The sequence below is a fragment of the Spermophilus citellus genome, assembly GCF_964194105.1.
Source record: "Spermophilus citellus genome assembly, chromosome: 6".
Classification (NCBI taxonomy): domain Eukaryota; kingdom Metazoa; phylum Chordata; class Mammalia; order Rodentia; family Sciuridae; genus Spermophilus; species Spermophilus citellus.
In genome coordinates this window covers 37,022,143-37,038,873 of record NC_138187.1, presented here as the reverse complement: position 1 = coordinate 37,038,873, position 16,731 = coordinate 37,022,143, and the positions used below count along the sequence as shown (strand labels likewise).

The 16,731-nt window shown below is 38.4% G+C and overlaps 1 protein-coding gene across 6 annotated transcripts in view; it reads left to right on the top strand.

The window, feature by feature from the left end:
- RNF216 (ring finger protein 216) overlaps positions 1–16,731 on the top strand; it is a 133,061-nt gene that overhangs the window by 33,155 nt on the left and 83,175 nt on the right. For all 6 annotated transcript variants that reach the window (XM_081298702.1, XM_081298701.1, XM_081298700.1 and 3 more), the window contains 4 exons: positions 1,292–1,394; positions 2,264–2,428; positions 13,275–13,389; positions 15,452–15,591. In XM_081298702.1, the coding sequence (XP_081154828.1) occupies positions 1,292–1,394; positions 2,264–2,428; positions 13,275–13,389; positions 15,452–15,591 (523 nt within the window). The remainder of the gene's footprint in view (positions 1–1,291; positions 1,395–2,263; positions 2,429–13,274; positions 13,390–15,451; positions 15,592–16,731) is intronic.

Here is a 16,731-nt window from a genome sequence, read left to right as displayed (position 1 = left end):
TGTTTTTTTTTAAATATCACTCATTCCCCCCACATACATCATTTTTTACCAAAAAAAATTGGTGAATACCCATATATTTACCACTTATATTATTATCTTGTATTCTGCTGTAAAGGTGATTTTTTTCATTTTACTTCTTGCTATTTTTTTTCTAAATAACTATGAATTTAAGGAGTTTTAGGTCATGGTTTAGAAACAATTACAGTCATTTTCTTAATACTGAAATTGTTTCATTTTTAACCGAGGGAGTTTCTTAAGATGCAGCTATATCTGGTGTGAACTCATTAGACTCTGAGCACTTCCTTAGTTCCTCAGATAATATCATAGTGCCCTAGACTTGCCTTGAACTTCTTCTGCCTCAAACCTGAAATCTCTCAGTCTCTTAGAAACCCTAAGTTTTTAGAATGAGGATTGAGATTTATAAACTAAGATCTCAGAATCGCTATCATTCTGTGTAGTCCTTTCACTTGGGTTTGAAAAGGAGCTAGAGGTAAGCGCTTATTCTCTCTCATTTTCCTGCTAGACCTATCTATCTTAGAGGACCCACAATTGACATTGGACGAGAGAAGTGAGAACAGGGCTATTGGGAAGGAATTAGGGGTTGAGCACCCAGATGAAGATGGGTTACCCTACACATCATCAGGATTGAGGAAAAAGAAGGATAGAGAAGAGGGGAAGCCACAATTGCCCTACAAGCAAAGATGCTTTCTTGCTTCTAAACCCCACCCTGGCTGTGGGTTCATACCTAGTACAGTCTGATCGTCCTGCTAATGGATGAAGAGCTTGGGTAGTTAACTTTTTCATACTTTTCTTGATGAAGAATAGCTACTTTAGGCCCGAAGCTATAGCTCAGTGGCAGAAAACTTGCCTGGCACGTATGAGGCACTGGGTTCGATCTTTGGCACCACATAAAAATAAACAAAATAAAGGCATGCTGTCCATCTACAACTACAAAAAAAATAAAGTAATATCTACTTTTCTTCTAAATGCCCCAATTTGACACTGTTTAACCATCAGTAATTTCAGTGACTTCCTTGCATTGACACCCAACTAATGGGTAAATTTCAGAGAAGTTTGCGTTTATCAGGATGTTCATTGTTTTGTAAACTAGCAAGCAAAAAAGAAATTCATTGTAATTATTTTTGTTTATTATTTGTTTAGTTTTTCTGGCTGCAAACATCTTGATTATTTGATGGGCCAGTTGTCCTTTATTTTCAAATACTACATTTCAATTAGTGGGCATAGTGTGGGGCTAGAAGCAGTACGAAAGTAACATCATGTGTTTTTGCAGACTTTGTAATTTTCTTCTGGAAAATCCAGATTATCCAAAGAGAGAAGATAGAATCATTATCAACCCCAGCAGCAGTTTGCTCGCCAGCCAGGATGATACAAAGGCAAGTGTCCTATGTGAGTTTTGCCATTTCTACTTGAAAATGCTGTGCCTTTTTCTTTATTCTTATGAGAAGAAAGATTTTTGTGTGGACATATGTTTAAAGACTGAACTATTTTCCCTAAGATAGGATCTCACATTGTACCAGTACTTTGGAATCTCTCACCCTGAGCCATTTTGAATTCCTCTAATTATTCCTTTAATCTTTCCTTTTCCACAAAGAGTTAAGCAAATTCTTCCTATCTTTAATCCTACAGAGGAAATTCCTTAACGTGGAACAAGAATTGGCCAGGATTGTTTGTATTGTTATAGTAGTATTATTTTAAGCATTTTATTATGAACATTTTCAGACACACTGAAAAGCTAAAATATTTTACATTAATCACCTGTATTCCCAACAGTGTTGCTACTAAAAAGTTAACATTTTATTAATCATTGTCTTTGTGATCTAAACCAGCTTTCAGTATTTTGAATCATGGAGGAAGCTATAGTTCAAACCAATGCATTAAGCTCTAGTGATTGGTCGTCTGTTCCCCACAGTTTCATTTGACTCTTTTCCATGTTCTGAAGTAGGAAAAAAAATTTTTGATTTTTTTTTTTTTCTTCCCTCTAAACATTTTATGGGAGGAAGATGGCCGAAAGATTGGGTTCAAATCTCTAGCTGTATCTTACTCTAACTAGTATCTGGACTAGTTTAAGATCTCTGATCCACCATTTCTTCATCTCTGTTATGGAGCTGAAAACCCCCTCATAGAGTAATTATGAGAAAAATGAGATTATTCTTTTCTGTAACAGGTAATTCTTAAAATGATTTCTCTTTCATTAGGAAATGCACTATCTGGCCTCTAATTTTGTGCTTCTCTATCGTTTCAGTTGCCTAAAATAGACTTTTTTGACTATTCCAAATTGACTCCTCTTGACCAGCGCTGCTTCATCCAAGCTGCAGATCTCCTGATGGCCGATTTCAAAATGCTCAGCAGTCAGGATATTAAGTGGGCCCTGCATGAGCTCAAAGGACACTATGCAATCACTCGAAAGGTACTCTACTTGATCTTCCTGTTGGTGTCATAACCTTTTGGCTACGTTTCTTGTGATAAAGAAATGAAGAACTCAGCTTGACAGAAATTGAGATGGTTTATCATGCAGAGAACTAAGGAGTGTGTCAGGGTAAAGATAAATAGGCAAAGGTATTTATTAATCAGAAAGAATTATTAGAGTAAAAGCAGGTAGGTTTCAATTTGACCATGAAGACTAGAGGTTGATATACTTTATTGTGGACTGCAGGATGAAATATGAAGGGCATGCTGACCCTGATACTGCCTCATTTCCTTTGACTTGGGACAGGTCACACAATCATCCTCCAGGTGGCTCAGTGGTGTCAGGAACACAGTGGTGTCCAGTGACAGTGGTTTGCCTCAGGAGAGAGTAGGCAGCTCCTAAAAATTCCCAGTACTTTCCCTGAGGATTCCAAAGGAAATACCATGTGAAGACCTGTGCTCCAGGACTTAGGTTCTGGTGTCTGGTAGGTAGCACAGACACTCATTTAAATGAGAAGCATATTGCACAGTGCCCATTCCATTGCATTGATCATTTGGGATAGGATGAGCACCAATAACATCCCTAGTTTACTCCTTTTGTTCCCCTTGCTATAATTAAATCCTGTTCTGCCGGTGTGCTTGTAATTCCCTGAAAACGTGGGCTTCCCAGGAGCCAAACATGGAGTTATTTTAATGGTTAAGATATCCACAGGGTGCTGGGCTCCATAGTGCACACCTGTAAGCCCAGCTAGGGCGAGGCAGGAGGATCACAAGTTCCAGGCAAGCCTGGACAACTTAGTGAGACCCTGCCTCAAAATTTAAAAAATAAACAAAAAGGTTGAGTACTGCTAGATTAAAACCTGGTGCTGGGGGATGGAGGTGGGATAGGAGGGATGACAGTTTAGGGCATCTTGCTATATTAGAATGATGCATGAGAGTTCTGCACTGGAGACAGAGACTGCTCTGTGGGAAGGAGAATAGAAGGTAGACCCAAAGACATTCTTATATAATACTAATAGTACTTCTTGTTTTTGCCACTCCCAAAAGTGATCACTCAGGAATTTATGTTCACTGTAGAGACCAGGTCACATTTCCCTGGGCTTGTTTGTAATTCTTTATTATAAACATCATAGACTTACATGTGTACTTTTACATAAGTAAAGATTGTGGGCTGGGGCTGTGACTCAGTGGTAGTGCATGCATCTAGAGTGTATGAAGCACTATTTTTGATCCTCAGCACCACATATAAATAAATAAATAAACTTATTGTGCCCATCTACAACTAAAAAAATTTTTTTAAATAAATAAAAGTTTAATGACAAGCCCCCATTTACCTATCACTTGTCTTTGGTAATCCTCAATTCACTCTCAGTTTTGTTTCATCTCTACCCCTGGCTATTTTCCTCCTCAAGATAATTTTGAAGCAAATTTCAAACATCTTTTTTTTTTTTTTCCACAAGTTTTTCAGTGTTCAAAAAGGTAAATATTCTTTTTATTTTTTATTTTATTTTTTTCCTTTTTTTTATTGGTTGTTCAAAACATTACAAAGCTCTTGACATATCATATTTCATACATTAGATTCAAGTGGGTTATGAACTCCCATTTTTACCCCAAATACAGATTGCAGAATCACATCGGTTACACATCCACATTTTTACATAATGCCCTATTAGTAACTGTTGTATTCTGCTACCTTTCCTATCCTCGACTGTCCTCCCTCCCCTCCTCTCCCATCTTCTCTCTCTACCCCATCTACTATAATTCATTTCTCTCCTTGTTTATTTTCCCATTCCCCTCACAACCTCTTATATGTAATTTTGTATAACAATGAGGGTCTCCCTCCATTTCCATGCAATTTCCCTTTTCTCTCCCTTTCCCTCCCACCTCATGTCTCTGTTTAATGTTAATCTTTTCTTCCTGCTCTTCCTCCCTGCTCTGTTCTTAGTTGCTCTCATTATATCAAAGAAGACATTGGTATTTGGTTTTTAGGGATTGGCTAGCTTCACTAAGCATAATCTGCTCTGGTGCCATCCATTTCCCTGCAAATTCCATGATTTTGTCATTTTTTAGTGCTGCGTAATACTCCTTGGTGTATAAATGCCACATTTTTTTTTTATCCATTCATTTATTGAAGGGCATCTGGGTTGGTTCCACAGTCTAGCTATTGTGAATTGTGCTGCTATGAACATCGATGTGGCAGTATCCCTGTAGTACGCTCTTTTAAGGTCTTCAGGGAATAGTCCGAGAAGGGCAATAGCTGGGTCAAATGGTGGTTCCATTCCCAGCTTTCCCAGGAATCTCCATACTGCTTTCCAAATTGGCCGCACCAGTTTGCAGTCCCACCAGCAATGTACAAGAGTACCCTTTTCCCCACATCCTCGCCAGCACTTGTTGTTGTTTGACTTCATAATGGCTGCCAATCTTTTTTTTTTTTTTTTTAAGAGAGAGAGAGAATTTTTAATATTTATTTTTTTAGTTCTCGGCGGACACAACATCTTTGTTGGTATGTGGTGCTGAGGATCGAACCCGGGCCGCACGCATGCCAGGCGAGCGCGCTACCGCTTGAATGGCTGCCAATCTTACTGGAGTGAGATGGTATCTTAGGGTGGTTTTGATTTGCATTTCTCTGACTGCTAGAGATGGTGAGCATTTTTTCATGTACTTGTTGATTGATTGTATATCCTCCTCTGAGAAGTGTCTGTTCAGGTCCTTGGCCCATTTGTTGATTGGGTTATTTGTTGTCTTATTGTCTTAATTTTTTGAATTCTTTGTATACTCTGGATATTAGGGCTCTATCTGAAGTGTGAGGAGTAAAAATTTGTTCCCAGGATGTAGGCTCCCTATTTACCTCTCTTATTGTTTCTCTTGCTGAGAAAAAACTTTTCAGTTTAAGTAAGTCCCATTTGTTGATTCTTGTTATTAACTCTTGTGCTATGGGTGTCCTATTAAGGAATTTGGAGCCCGACCCCACAATATGTAGATCGGAGCCAACTTTTTCTTCTATCAGACGTAGAGTCTCTGATTTGATATCTAGCTCCTTGATCTACTTTGAGTTAACTTTTGTGCATGGGAGAGGAGGGGATTCAGTTTCATTTTGTTGCATATGGATTTCCCATTTTCCCAACACCATTTGTTGAAGATGCTATCCTTCCTCCATTGCATGCTTTTAGCTCCTTTATCAAATATAAGATAGTTGTAGCTTTGTGGATTCGTCTCTGTGTCCTCTGTTCTGTACCATTGGTCCACCCGCCTGTTTTGGTACCAGTACCATGCTGTTTTTGTCACTATTGCTCTGTAATATAGTTTGAAATCTGGTATCGCTATACCGCCTGATTCACACTTCCTGCTTAGAATTGCTTTTGCTATTCTGGGTCTTTTATTTTTCCATATGAATTTCATGATTGCTTTATCTATTTCTACAAGAAATGCCGTTGGGATTTTGATTGGCATTGCATTAAACCTATAGAGAGCTTTTGGTAATATCGCCATTTTGATGATGTTAGTTCTGCCTATCCATGAACAGGGTATATTTTTCCATCTTCTAAGATCTTCTTCTACTTCTCTTTTTAGGGTTCTGTAGTTTTCATTGTATAAATCTTTCACCTCTTTTGTTAGGTTGATTCCCAAGTATTTATTTTTTTTGAGGATATTGTGAATGGAGTGTTTTTCCTCATTTCCATTTCAGAAGTTTTGTCGCTGATATACAGAAATGCCTTTGACTTATGCGTGTTGATTTTATATCCTGCCACTTTGCTGAATTCATTTATTAGTTCTAGTAGTTTTTTTGTAGACCCTTTTGGGTCTTCTAGGTATGGAATCATGTTATCCACAAATAGTGATAATTTAAGTTCTTCTTTTCCTATTTTTATGCCTTTAATTTCTTTCGTCTGTCTAATTGCTCTGGCCAGTGTTTCGAGAACTATATTGAATAGAAGTGGTGATAGAGGGCATCCCTGTCTTGTTCCAGATTTTAGAGGGAATGCCTTCAATTTTTCTCCATTTAGAACGATGCTAGCCTGAGGCTTAGCATAGATAGCTTTTACAATGTCGAGGAAAGTTCCTGTTATCCCTAGTTTTTCTAATGTTTTGAACATAAAGGGATGCTGTACTTTGTCGAATGCTTTTTCTGCGTCTATCAAGATGATCATATGGTTCTTATCTTTAAGTCTATTGATGTGGTGAATAACATTTATTGATTTCCGTATATTGAACCATCCTTGCATCCCAGGGATGAATCCTACTTGATCATGGTGCACAATTTTTAATTTAAAATACTTTTTTTAGTTGTAAATGGACCTTTATTTTATTTTTTTACATGCAATGCTGAGAATTGAACCCAGAAGATTCTTTTTAAAAACAAAATCAAAATACCATTATCACACCTTCAAAATGAAATCATCAGTATCCAATCAGGGTTCACATTTCTCTGAATATGATAGAAGCCAATTCACAGCTTGTTGATCACATCAGGTTTCAAGTGAAATCTGTTTATAGGGCCAGGGCTGTAGCTCAGTGGTAGAGCACTTGCCTAGTACATGTGAGGCACTGGGTTCAATCCTCAGCACCACATTAAAAAATAAATAAATAAATAAGTAAAAGCATGCTGTCCATCTACAACTACCAAAAAAAAAGTGTTTAAAAAAATCTATTTATAGCCATTCATTAATGTGTTGCTTAATTTTCTTATAATCTATTCTCACACCTTCCCACTCTATTTTTTCTTGTAACTTTTTCTCTTTTCTTTTTTTTTTTCTTTTTTTCTTTTCTTTTTTTTTTTTTTTTTTTTTTTTTTTGGTACTGGGGATTGAACTCAGGGACACTTAACCACTGAGCCACATCCCTAGCCCTATTTTGTATTTTATTTAGAGACAGGGTCTCCCTCCCTGAGTTGCTTATTAGCACCTCGCTTATTAGCACCTCGCTTTTGCTGAGGCTGGCAATAGCTAAATTATATAGAACCTTGATCAAACAACTTTTGTTTTGTAGATTTTTGTTTGTTTTGCTTTATTTACCTCGTATTTTAATTCCCATTCTGCTCCTTGTTAGTCTGTGATTTGAGCAAGTGTCTAAAACTTGCTGAGCTTCAGTTTTCTTATAGCGTGAAGTGGATCTCTTGCTTGGCTATTAGAAGAATTAGATGAAACAACTGGTGGGGAGGGTGGGGGCCTAAACTGCAGCATGATTTTCATTTCAGTACCGTGCACTAACCGGTTACTGCACGCTAACCACTGCGCCATTGGAGCCACTGCAGCATTATTTTCAGAGCCAGTCCTTGAGATGATGTTACAAGAGCTTTCAGGTGACTTATACCCTCCTTGGGTTTGTAGCACTGGATTCAAACCATAGAGAACTGTCACCCAAAGAGTGCCCAACCTGTTCTGCTTCTGGTCTAGGGTGGGGAAGCTCAGCATGCAGGAGATGCTGCTCCCTGTGTGTGTGCAATTTTATATCAGCTCACCTCTTTTTATCGAAGTCTTCTGTAGATAGGAGCCTTGGAAACCCCAGAGTAGCTATAACGTTTCTATGCCTTTACATTTTTTTTTCTGGTTGTAAAGCTCTCTAGGGACAAAAATGCTATCTCAGTGCCAAGTGTTTTTAATGAATAACTTCTAGCGAGGGAACTGGTAAAACCTTAAAATTCATAGCAGCAAATACATTGTAAAATGAATATTTATCAATTCATTTCCCTTGTTGAAGTGTCAAATATTGCTAAAATGCTTATTTATAATTTGGGGGGTGGGGGGTAGTGCAGGGGATTGAGCCCTAGGGCCTTGGCTTTGTGCTTCTAGGCAAGCACTCTGTCAACTGAGCTGTATTTCCAGCCCCTTGTTTATAATTTTTTAAATGGCAGGCTGAAGGCCTCTTCTTCAACCTTTTCCTCTGCTCTCCAGAGGCAGCTTCTCTACTTTATCCATTTTTTATCTTTGTTCTGAAATTTACCCCCATATTTTTTAACATTTGTGCTTGAACTGATGAGCTTTGAAAATTATTTGTAGCTTTCTCTTGTGACAGATAAGGATCCTAGCTCTAACTTATATACACACATACTCATCTTTTTGATAGACATGTTTTTTGTCAAATCTATTTTCAAAGTTTCATATTTTTCTTTATTATGATTATGGGAATGTTCACTGCTGGGCAAGTATCATAATGTTTCCTTTGTTGAATTTCCTATTTACCCTGGTGTTAAGATTAACTGTCCCTCATGTTTTCATTTGCTTTCGTTTTCTGTTGTATTGTTTTGGTTAGCTAAGTCTCCAGACAACAGCTCAAACACAGTTCTGCATATTGTTTCAGCTGTCAGTTTAGCCCTCTGTTCATTATCCCAGTCTTCCTCCCTGCTCCAGGCTTTTCTGTCTATTCTCTGTACTTTGTGCACAACCATCATCCTGAGACTTACCTTCACCTTCATTCTCAGGAAATCTCGTCACTTTTCTCCTTTCTCCTGCATTCTAGATCCCACAACTGTCTGTCTTGATTTGAATACTCACACTTAACCGAGAGCCCCACTGTGTTGAAAATACTTCCCCTCTAGTTTTTTTCTAGATAATTTTGCCACAGATGTGAATACCTCTTTTGTTCAGCTTGTTGATTGCCTACCTCAGTCCATGCACCAGAAATATCATAAGAACAGTACATAGCCCCTTCCCTTCTAGGGCTTAATACTATTGAGCCATCTTGGGGTTTTATATTGTTGTTTGTTTTCCATGCTGGCAATTGAACCTGGGCTTGCACACGGTAGGCAAACACTCTACCACTGAACTACATCCCTCGCCCTAGGCAGTCTTTTTTAACCCACTCTTAACTTTTGTACTCTAAGGTAGTTGTTTTCAGCATCTCTACCCCTTGGACTTCTGTTTTTCATGTGGCTTTAATGGTCATCTTGGTCTCTGCTCCGGACCCAGCTTCTTTACAAAGATAGAGTCTCTGTTTACCCTGCAGTCTTAATGGCATCCCATACCCATTGTAGTGTTTCCTGGTCATTTGTTACAGACGCTTCAGCCATTGTAACTGATGTCCTAAAAATCTTATTAGACCATATCCTTAACTCTCAGCTTTAGTATATGAGTGGCTGCTTAATTTAAACTGGGAGGATGCAGTCTAGAAGACAGCCAAAGGAATACTGTTCTTGAACACCTCTTATTTCTAGGATTCTTACTTGATGGTGGATACCAGGCAAACCCTGAAAATACTGGCATCAGTAGACTATGATGTAGGAGCTAGGAGTGTAGCACAGTGGGAGAAAGCACATGCCTGGCATGCACAAGGCCCTGAGTGGGATCCCACTACTATACACAAAAAAAGTAGCACATAGAGTAGCTTCCATTCTGGTTAGGGATATAAGGTTGAGAGCACTAGGAAACATATGAACCAGAGTCTTTGGAAAAATGTTTTCAACTGAGCGATGATATGTACAAACGCTTAGAGCCCAGAAAAAGTGGCCTGTGTGCCTTGGGGTTGCATAGATAAGCATTTCTCAAAAAGAATTCTCATAATCTGATTCTGTCTGATCTATTTAATTAGGCTTTGAATCAATAGTAATAGAAGTGATGATTACTAAGATAACCATTAAGGTAAGGATTTAGAGACTCCTTTAATTTATTTACCACATTATTATAGATAAAAGTACTAGTTGATGTTGTTATTATATGGCTTTTCACCTGACATTTAGAAACAGTATTTAAATAGGATTATGATCCCTTTAGGTTTCCTGTGTGGATCCTCAACCTGTGGCTTGGTTACAAAACAAGCATACCACCATTCAGGAGCTCTGAGTTCATATTCAAGTCTCATAGCATGCTGAAAATGGCACATACACTTTAGTTACCTCATTTGTGAAATGCGAATTGTGATTCTTGTCCAACTTTCTTTCCTGGACTTCTACAAACACTCTAGTTAAAGCATGGGGCATCCTTTAGATAAGACTTGGTAAACATTAGTAGTCTTGCAGTTGACTGCAAAAATGTGACTTTAAGATCAGTGAGAACCTAAAGGCCTGGATGTTCCAGAAAAAAGGACTAGAAAGCAAGGTTCCTTAGCCACAGAAAGCTTCATTTGGAGAGGCAGAAAGGTAATACCATGGATATTGCTATTGGCTAACTTAGATGAGCTGTCATTGAATGTATGAGGACAAGGTGCTGGCGTTAAGGAGAGGTATTGTAGTTCCGATACTGCTTGAGTGTCATTCTAGCTTTGGCTGCATTTTGGTTTTTTGTGTGTTTTGCTTTGTTTTGGTACTAGGGATTGATCTTCAGCACTCAACCACTGAGCCACATCCCCAGCCCTATTTTGTATTTTATTTAGAGACGGGGTCTCACTGAGTTCTTAACACCTTGTTTTGCTGACGTTAGCTTTAAACTCGCAATCTCCCTGCCTCAGCCCCTGAGCAGCTGGGATTATAGGTGTGTGCCACTGTACCTGGCTTGGCTAGGATTTGACATGGGCAAGTCCTTTTGCTCTAAGCTTTGATTTCCTCTCCTATAAAGGAGTTATTGCCTGCCTCAGAGGACTTCTGTGAGAACAAAGATAGTAGAAAGGCCATAAGGGCAGGTATGGGAGTAGATTAAAGTAAAAGGTGATCCATCCTTCTTCTATAGCTAAGGTGCTTGTTTTCTTTTATTACTTTACCACATGGATACATATGTAGCTGTTTCTCCAAGATGAACAGATTCAGAATATATTCATTAGCCACCTGCCTATAGCCACCTATCTGTAACTCATATATATCCCTTATAACTCTCCATTTATCCCCTGATAGGTGCTCTATGCAATCTGTACAAGTTGTTAAGGATGCACCATGAGCTATCATAACATTCCTTGTCTTTCAGAGGTGTACACTGTGGTGGAGGAGATGAAGTGAATCTGAGAAGCAAACAAATAACTAATTACAACCATGACAAATACTTTGAAAGAAAAGGGGGTGACAGAGGACCCATAGAGGATCTCCCTGAATATGACATAGTAGTCACAGACCAGGGCTGGAGTAGCTGAGTGGTAGAGTGCTTGTCTGGCACGTGCGAGGCACTGGGTTCGAACCTCAGCACCACGTAAATAGATAAATAAAATAAATGTATTGTCCATCTAAACTAAAAATATTTTTTAAAAAAATAGTCACAGGACTAAGTAGCAGTTAGGTGAAATTGGGGGCGGGCATGGTAAACAGTAGTATCATTTACTCAAGGGAAGGACGTGGTAAAAAAAATATGGTTCACACCAGGTGCAGTGGCACATACCTGTAAGACAGGAGGATCACAAGTTCAAGGCTGGCCTCAGCAACTTAGGCGCAGACCTAAAATAAAAAGAGCTGGGATGTGGCTCAATGGTAAAGTACCCCTGGGTTCCATCCCCAGTACCAAAAAACAAAGAACTTGTTTTCAGGGAAAGAATCGTGAATTCAGCCTGGGAAACATTGAATGGCTGGCATGCTGAGTATACCCCATAAGACAGCCAAGGGAAAAAAACAAAAAAATTCTTTGGGTGATTTAATTGACCAAAAAGGTTGGAAATTTGAGCTGGATGCAGAAAGTTGAGGGTTATCAACATGTGGAAAACAAGTTCACCAGACTAGATGAGGTACCTAGAAAGACTAACCTAGGTAGCCAGGCATGGTGGTGCACACCTGTAATTTCAGCTGCTTAGGAGGCTGAGCAGGAGGATCACAAGTTTCAGAACAATCTCAGCAACTTAGTAAGACCCTATCTCAAAATAAATTTTAAAAAATTCGAAAGGACTGGAGATGTAGCTCAGTGGTAAAGAGCCCCTGCGTTTAATCCCTAGAACCAGAGCAGAGGCAAAGAGAGAGAACTGAGACTATAACATGAAGAGAGGAGTCCAGAAAAGGAGCAGACAGAGAGGAAGGAGGAAGTAAGAGAGTAGAACAGTTAACATGATTAAATACTGCTAGCAGATCAAGGGAGAGGACTCAAATGTAGGTGGTAGACTTAGCCCCTTATGGATTTGTTTGAAGTATGGGGATGGAACCCTGGGGTACTCTACTGCTGAGCTACATTCAACCCCTTTTAGTTTTGGGGACAAGTTTCACTAAGTTGCCTAGATTCAACTTGATACCACGAACTTGGATACTCCTGTATCAGACTTTGGAGTAGCTGGGATTTCGAGTATGTGCCATCATACTTGACATTAGCTTCTTGTTAATAAGCACAGATAGCAGGTGAAAAGTCAGGTTAGGTACCATGTTGCAGGGGTTTTAGAAAGGGCATGCTCACAACAGGAGGGAAAATGGTGAAACAGCATCTAGACTGCTCTTCAGAGAAGTTTGGCTATAAAGGGGCAGAAGAGAGAAGGGCCACCAGCTGAAAGATAAATGAGATCAAAAGGGAAAGGAATTTCTTTTTTTTTTAAATGGCAAAGACTTGAACTCTTAAAGAGGAGAAATTTAAAGGTATGGAAGAAAAGAGATAAGAATGGTTTTAAGAATTTTGAACTCCAGCATGCAGTACAAAAGGAAAGTTGTAGATGCAAAGAAAAAAGAGCATGAGAAGAGAGTGCTAAACAGAAACAGCACGTGAGATTACCAACAAAGTACAGCTCACAGCTGGGTGTCACATGATTCAACCTGTACTCGTGCAGAAACAACTTATATTTTATTTTCTTAATGTTGTCCCTTAATCTTTCAGTAAGCATTTTTATTCTGCCTCTGTAGCATTTTATGAAAAAAGAAAATGAATATAATGACATGCTACTTATTTATTTCACCACTACTTACCACTGTTGAGCAGAGCAGGGGAGGTAGCTCACTGAGTGAAGTAAGATTTGGGTATGGCCTGTGTTTTGCTTGTTCTTGTTTTCCATTTACAGTGATAACCTTACCCTTTCTCAATTTTTAGGCCTTTTCTGATGCCATTAAAAAGTGGCAGGAGCTTTCACCAGAAACCAGTGGGAAAAGGAAAAAAAGAAAAGAAATGAATCAATATTCTTACATAGATTTCAAATTTGAACAAGGTAATGGCAAGCTGAATGTTATAGCTGATAGCATGTGAAGCTGCAGTGCCAAGCCTTCCCTTTCAGTGTGGTCACTAAAGGAGGTGGTGTTATCTGCTGCTTACAGAGTGTCATGCTGGGCTAAGGAGTGACTCATAAGGACTATTTAGACATCACTTCATAATTTATAGAAAGTTGCTACAGTGTTGTCTTCCTTATTCCTGCTTAGGTTACATTATGACACAAAAATTTTGAGCAGGGTTAAAGAATTCACATGTGAGCAAGTGGGGACACTGCTAAGCTTGAAAAAAAAAAAAAAAGAACTGTCTCAAAGGTTTAGTATTCTTCAATACTAGCGACCTCGGCTAATGATTGCTCACTGTAGAGGTGGTCCACTTACTCACCTCAGTGTGGGTCTAATAGCCACATGCTTCTCAAATTCTGTTACTCTTATTGATGAAATAACTGCTAAAAGCCCTTTCTGAGACATTATTTTAGTTCTGATCCCTCCCAAAAGGTTGCCTGATTAATTTTAAAACATTTCATCTGAGTTGTTTGTGTTCAACAAAAGAGTTTACGGCAGCTTTTTTCCATAGATTATGTCACAAATAGGAATATTTTCATCAGGTATGGTAGTACACACTTGTAATCCCAGTGACTTGGGAGGCTGACAAGGAGGATCACAAGTTCGAAGCCAGCCTCAGCAACTTAGGCCTTTGACCCTATCTCCAAATAAAAAAATAAAAAGAGCTGCAGATGTAAGTCAGAGCAAAGCATCTCTGGGTTCAGTCCCTAATTTAAAAAAAAAAAAAAAGGACTATTTTCCCCTTTTCTTCTTCACCTATTTGTTTTTCTGTTACATGTACACTTACTTTCAAAATTTATTTTCAAGTATGACTAAATGGAGATACCACAAGTTAAATCATTTTGAAAGTATTTGAATTTCTGGACTAATTCCTCAGGGTCTAGATTTTTATCCCCCACAGTATGATTCCTGAGGTCCCTCTGAAAGTCTGTGCAGCAGTGCCCTCTGACGTGACATTCTCACTGGTCTCTGAGAGAATGAGAAAGTGGGAACAATATGTAGGTTGTTTTTCACTTGGCTTACTTAATGTACAGTTGTAATTAGGTATCTCTCTTACATACCTCCTCCCCATTATTTGTTTCTGATTTTCTGTGGTGGAGAAAAGAAAGTCTACTTTGTAAGATGGTCTACCTTTTGTTGTTGGTCAGGTCAGCTCTGTCCTTTACAAATTTCAAAGAAAACCTGAACAGACTAGTTAAATGTCTGATATATGTTATTTTTATATCTTTGGTTCCAAATATTATTTATTGTGAATCTATGTAGTGCTATTTCTGTGAAGAGTTTTCAAAATTGAAAGTGTAAGGAAATTAAAATTTCAGAACTGAGAGTTTGGCTCAGTGGTAGAGCACTTGCCTACCATGCACATGTGCAAGGTCCTGGATTCATCCTCAGGACCAGAAGAAAAAGAAAAGGAAGGGAGAGAGGAAGGGAATTTGTACCTACTAGAATGGCTAAAATTAAAAACTGATGATAATGAGGTATTGCCAGAGATGTAAAACAACTGGCATTCAATTGAATTATTTTCTAAACCTTAAAACTAACCCTAATCCGCCCCCAAACAAAGAGAGAAACAAAAATGTAAAGAGAAGCTATCCTGTGATTCAGCAACTCTACACCTCCATGTAAACCCAACTGAACTACAAACAACATTCATCAACAGCTATAAGCAGCTATATTCATAATAAACTATAAACCAGTGCTCTAATTAGTAGAATAGGTAATAAACTATATATGCATACAGTGTAATACTGATGGAGTAGGAGAGGCTTTACAATTGGAGCTTACAGTGGGGTGTGGGGAGGCTGAAAGATTCATGGTAGACAAGGAACCAGGAAGGAATGCAATCGACTTCAGTGCTAGAATGTGTTCTAGGATCAGTTTTGAAATGTACTGCCAAGAGGGTCAGTGGAGGACTAAACCAGAGAAGACTGGAAGTTGCTGGCCTGAATTCCTACAGATAATTGACTACATAATTATGCATTCTTAAATATCTTCTAGGTAACATAAAAATAGAAAAGAGGATGTTCTTTCTGGAAAATAAGCGGCGACATTGTAGGTCCTATGATCGGCGTGCCCTCCTTCCAGCTGTCCAACAAGAGCAAGAGTTCTATGAGCAGAAAATCAAAGAGATGGCAGAGGTAGGAAGATGTGCTCTAGTCTTGGGATGTGGGTTTGGTTTGCTCGCTCTTGGGCTTGATACAAACCCAGGGTTAGGCAAGTGCTCTATCACTGAGCTATCCCCTCAGCCCAGGATTTCCCCTTTGTTTAGAGTAATTAATTATATGACAACATTTTTTTTTTAAACAGCTAGGTTTTTTGTAATTATACTAGCCCAAGTTTCATAAATCAAATTAATGTTAAGAGAACTTTAATTGGAGTTTAGTATCATGTGTATTTTACCTCCGTCAGCCTTTAAAGAGTAACGAGAGGTTCTATTTAGTTTAGCTCCTTAATTTTTCTAAATATATCACCAAATGTGCAAGTCAACCAGAATATACATATATTGGTTGTTTAATAAACATCTTCTGGGGGCTGGGATTGTGGCTCAGTAATAGAGCGCTTACCTAGCACGTGCAAGGCTCTTGGTTCAATCCTCAGCACTACATAAAAATAAATAAATAAAACAAAGATATTGTGTCCAACTACAACTAAAAAAATATTTAAAAAATAAAATTAACATCTTCTGAATCAGTGGCTCTTATATGGTCCCACATTCGTGGGTTCCCCAAGTTTTTTAAGGGATCTGTGGAGTCACATCTCTTACAGTGATGCACAGATGTCATTTGCTTTCTTTTACCATGTTGAATTTTCATCAGTAGAACTAAAGCCCTGATATCTTAACATGAATCAAGGCAGTAGCACAAAACTGAACCAATAATTATTGTCTTTATCACCCTGTACTCACATTTTCTAAAATTTTAGTTTCAATTGAAAGTGTCTTTGATAAAGCAGTAAAAGGTTTTTATTTTATCAAATTTTCACCCCTGAAGATTTCAGTATTCTGTGTGAGAAAATGAGAAGTGTACATAAAGTGACTCTGCTGCTCTCGGGGATGGATGCTTGTCTTGACAGGAGGCATTGTACGATTGATTTACAAGTAATAGCATTAGCCTTTGTTTTTTTTTTCTTTGCAGAATATCATTTTTTACTTGAAAAAAATGATTGATGGAAAAATTATAATTAATCAAAATTGGGTATTTAGCAGAAATTTTCTTAAAAATGAAAAAAGTGATGATTATTTGTGACCGGTGATAAAATTCTAGATCCCAGACATTAGA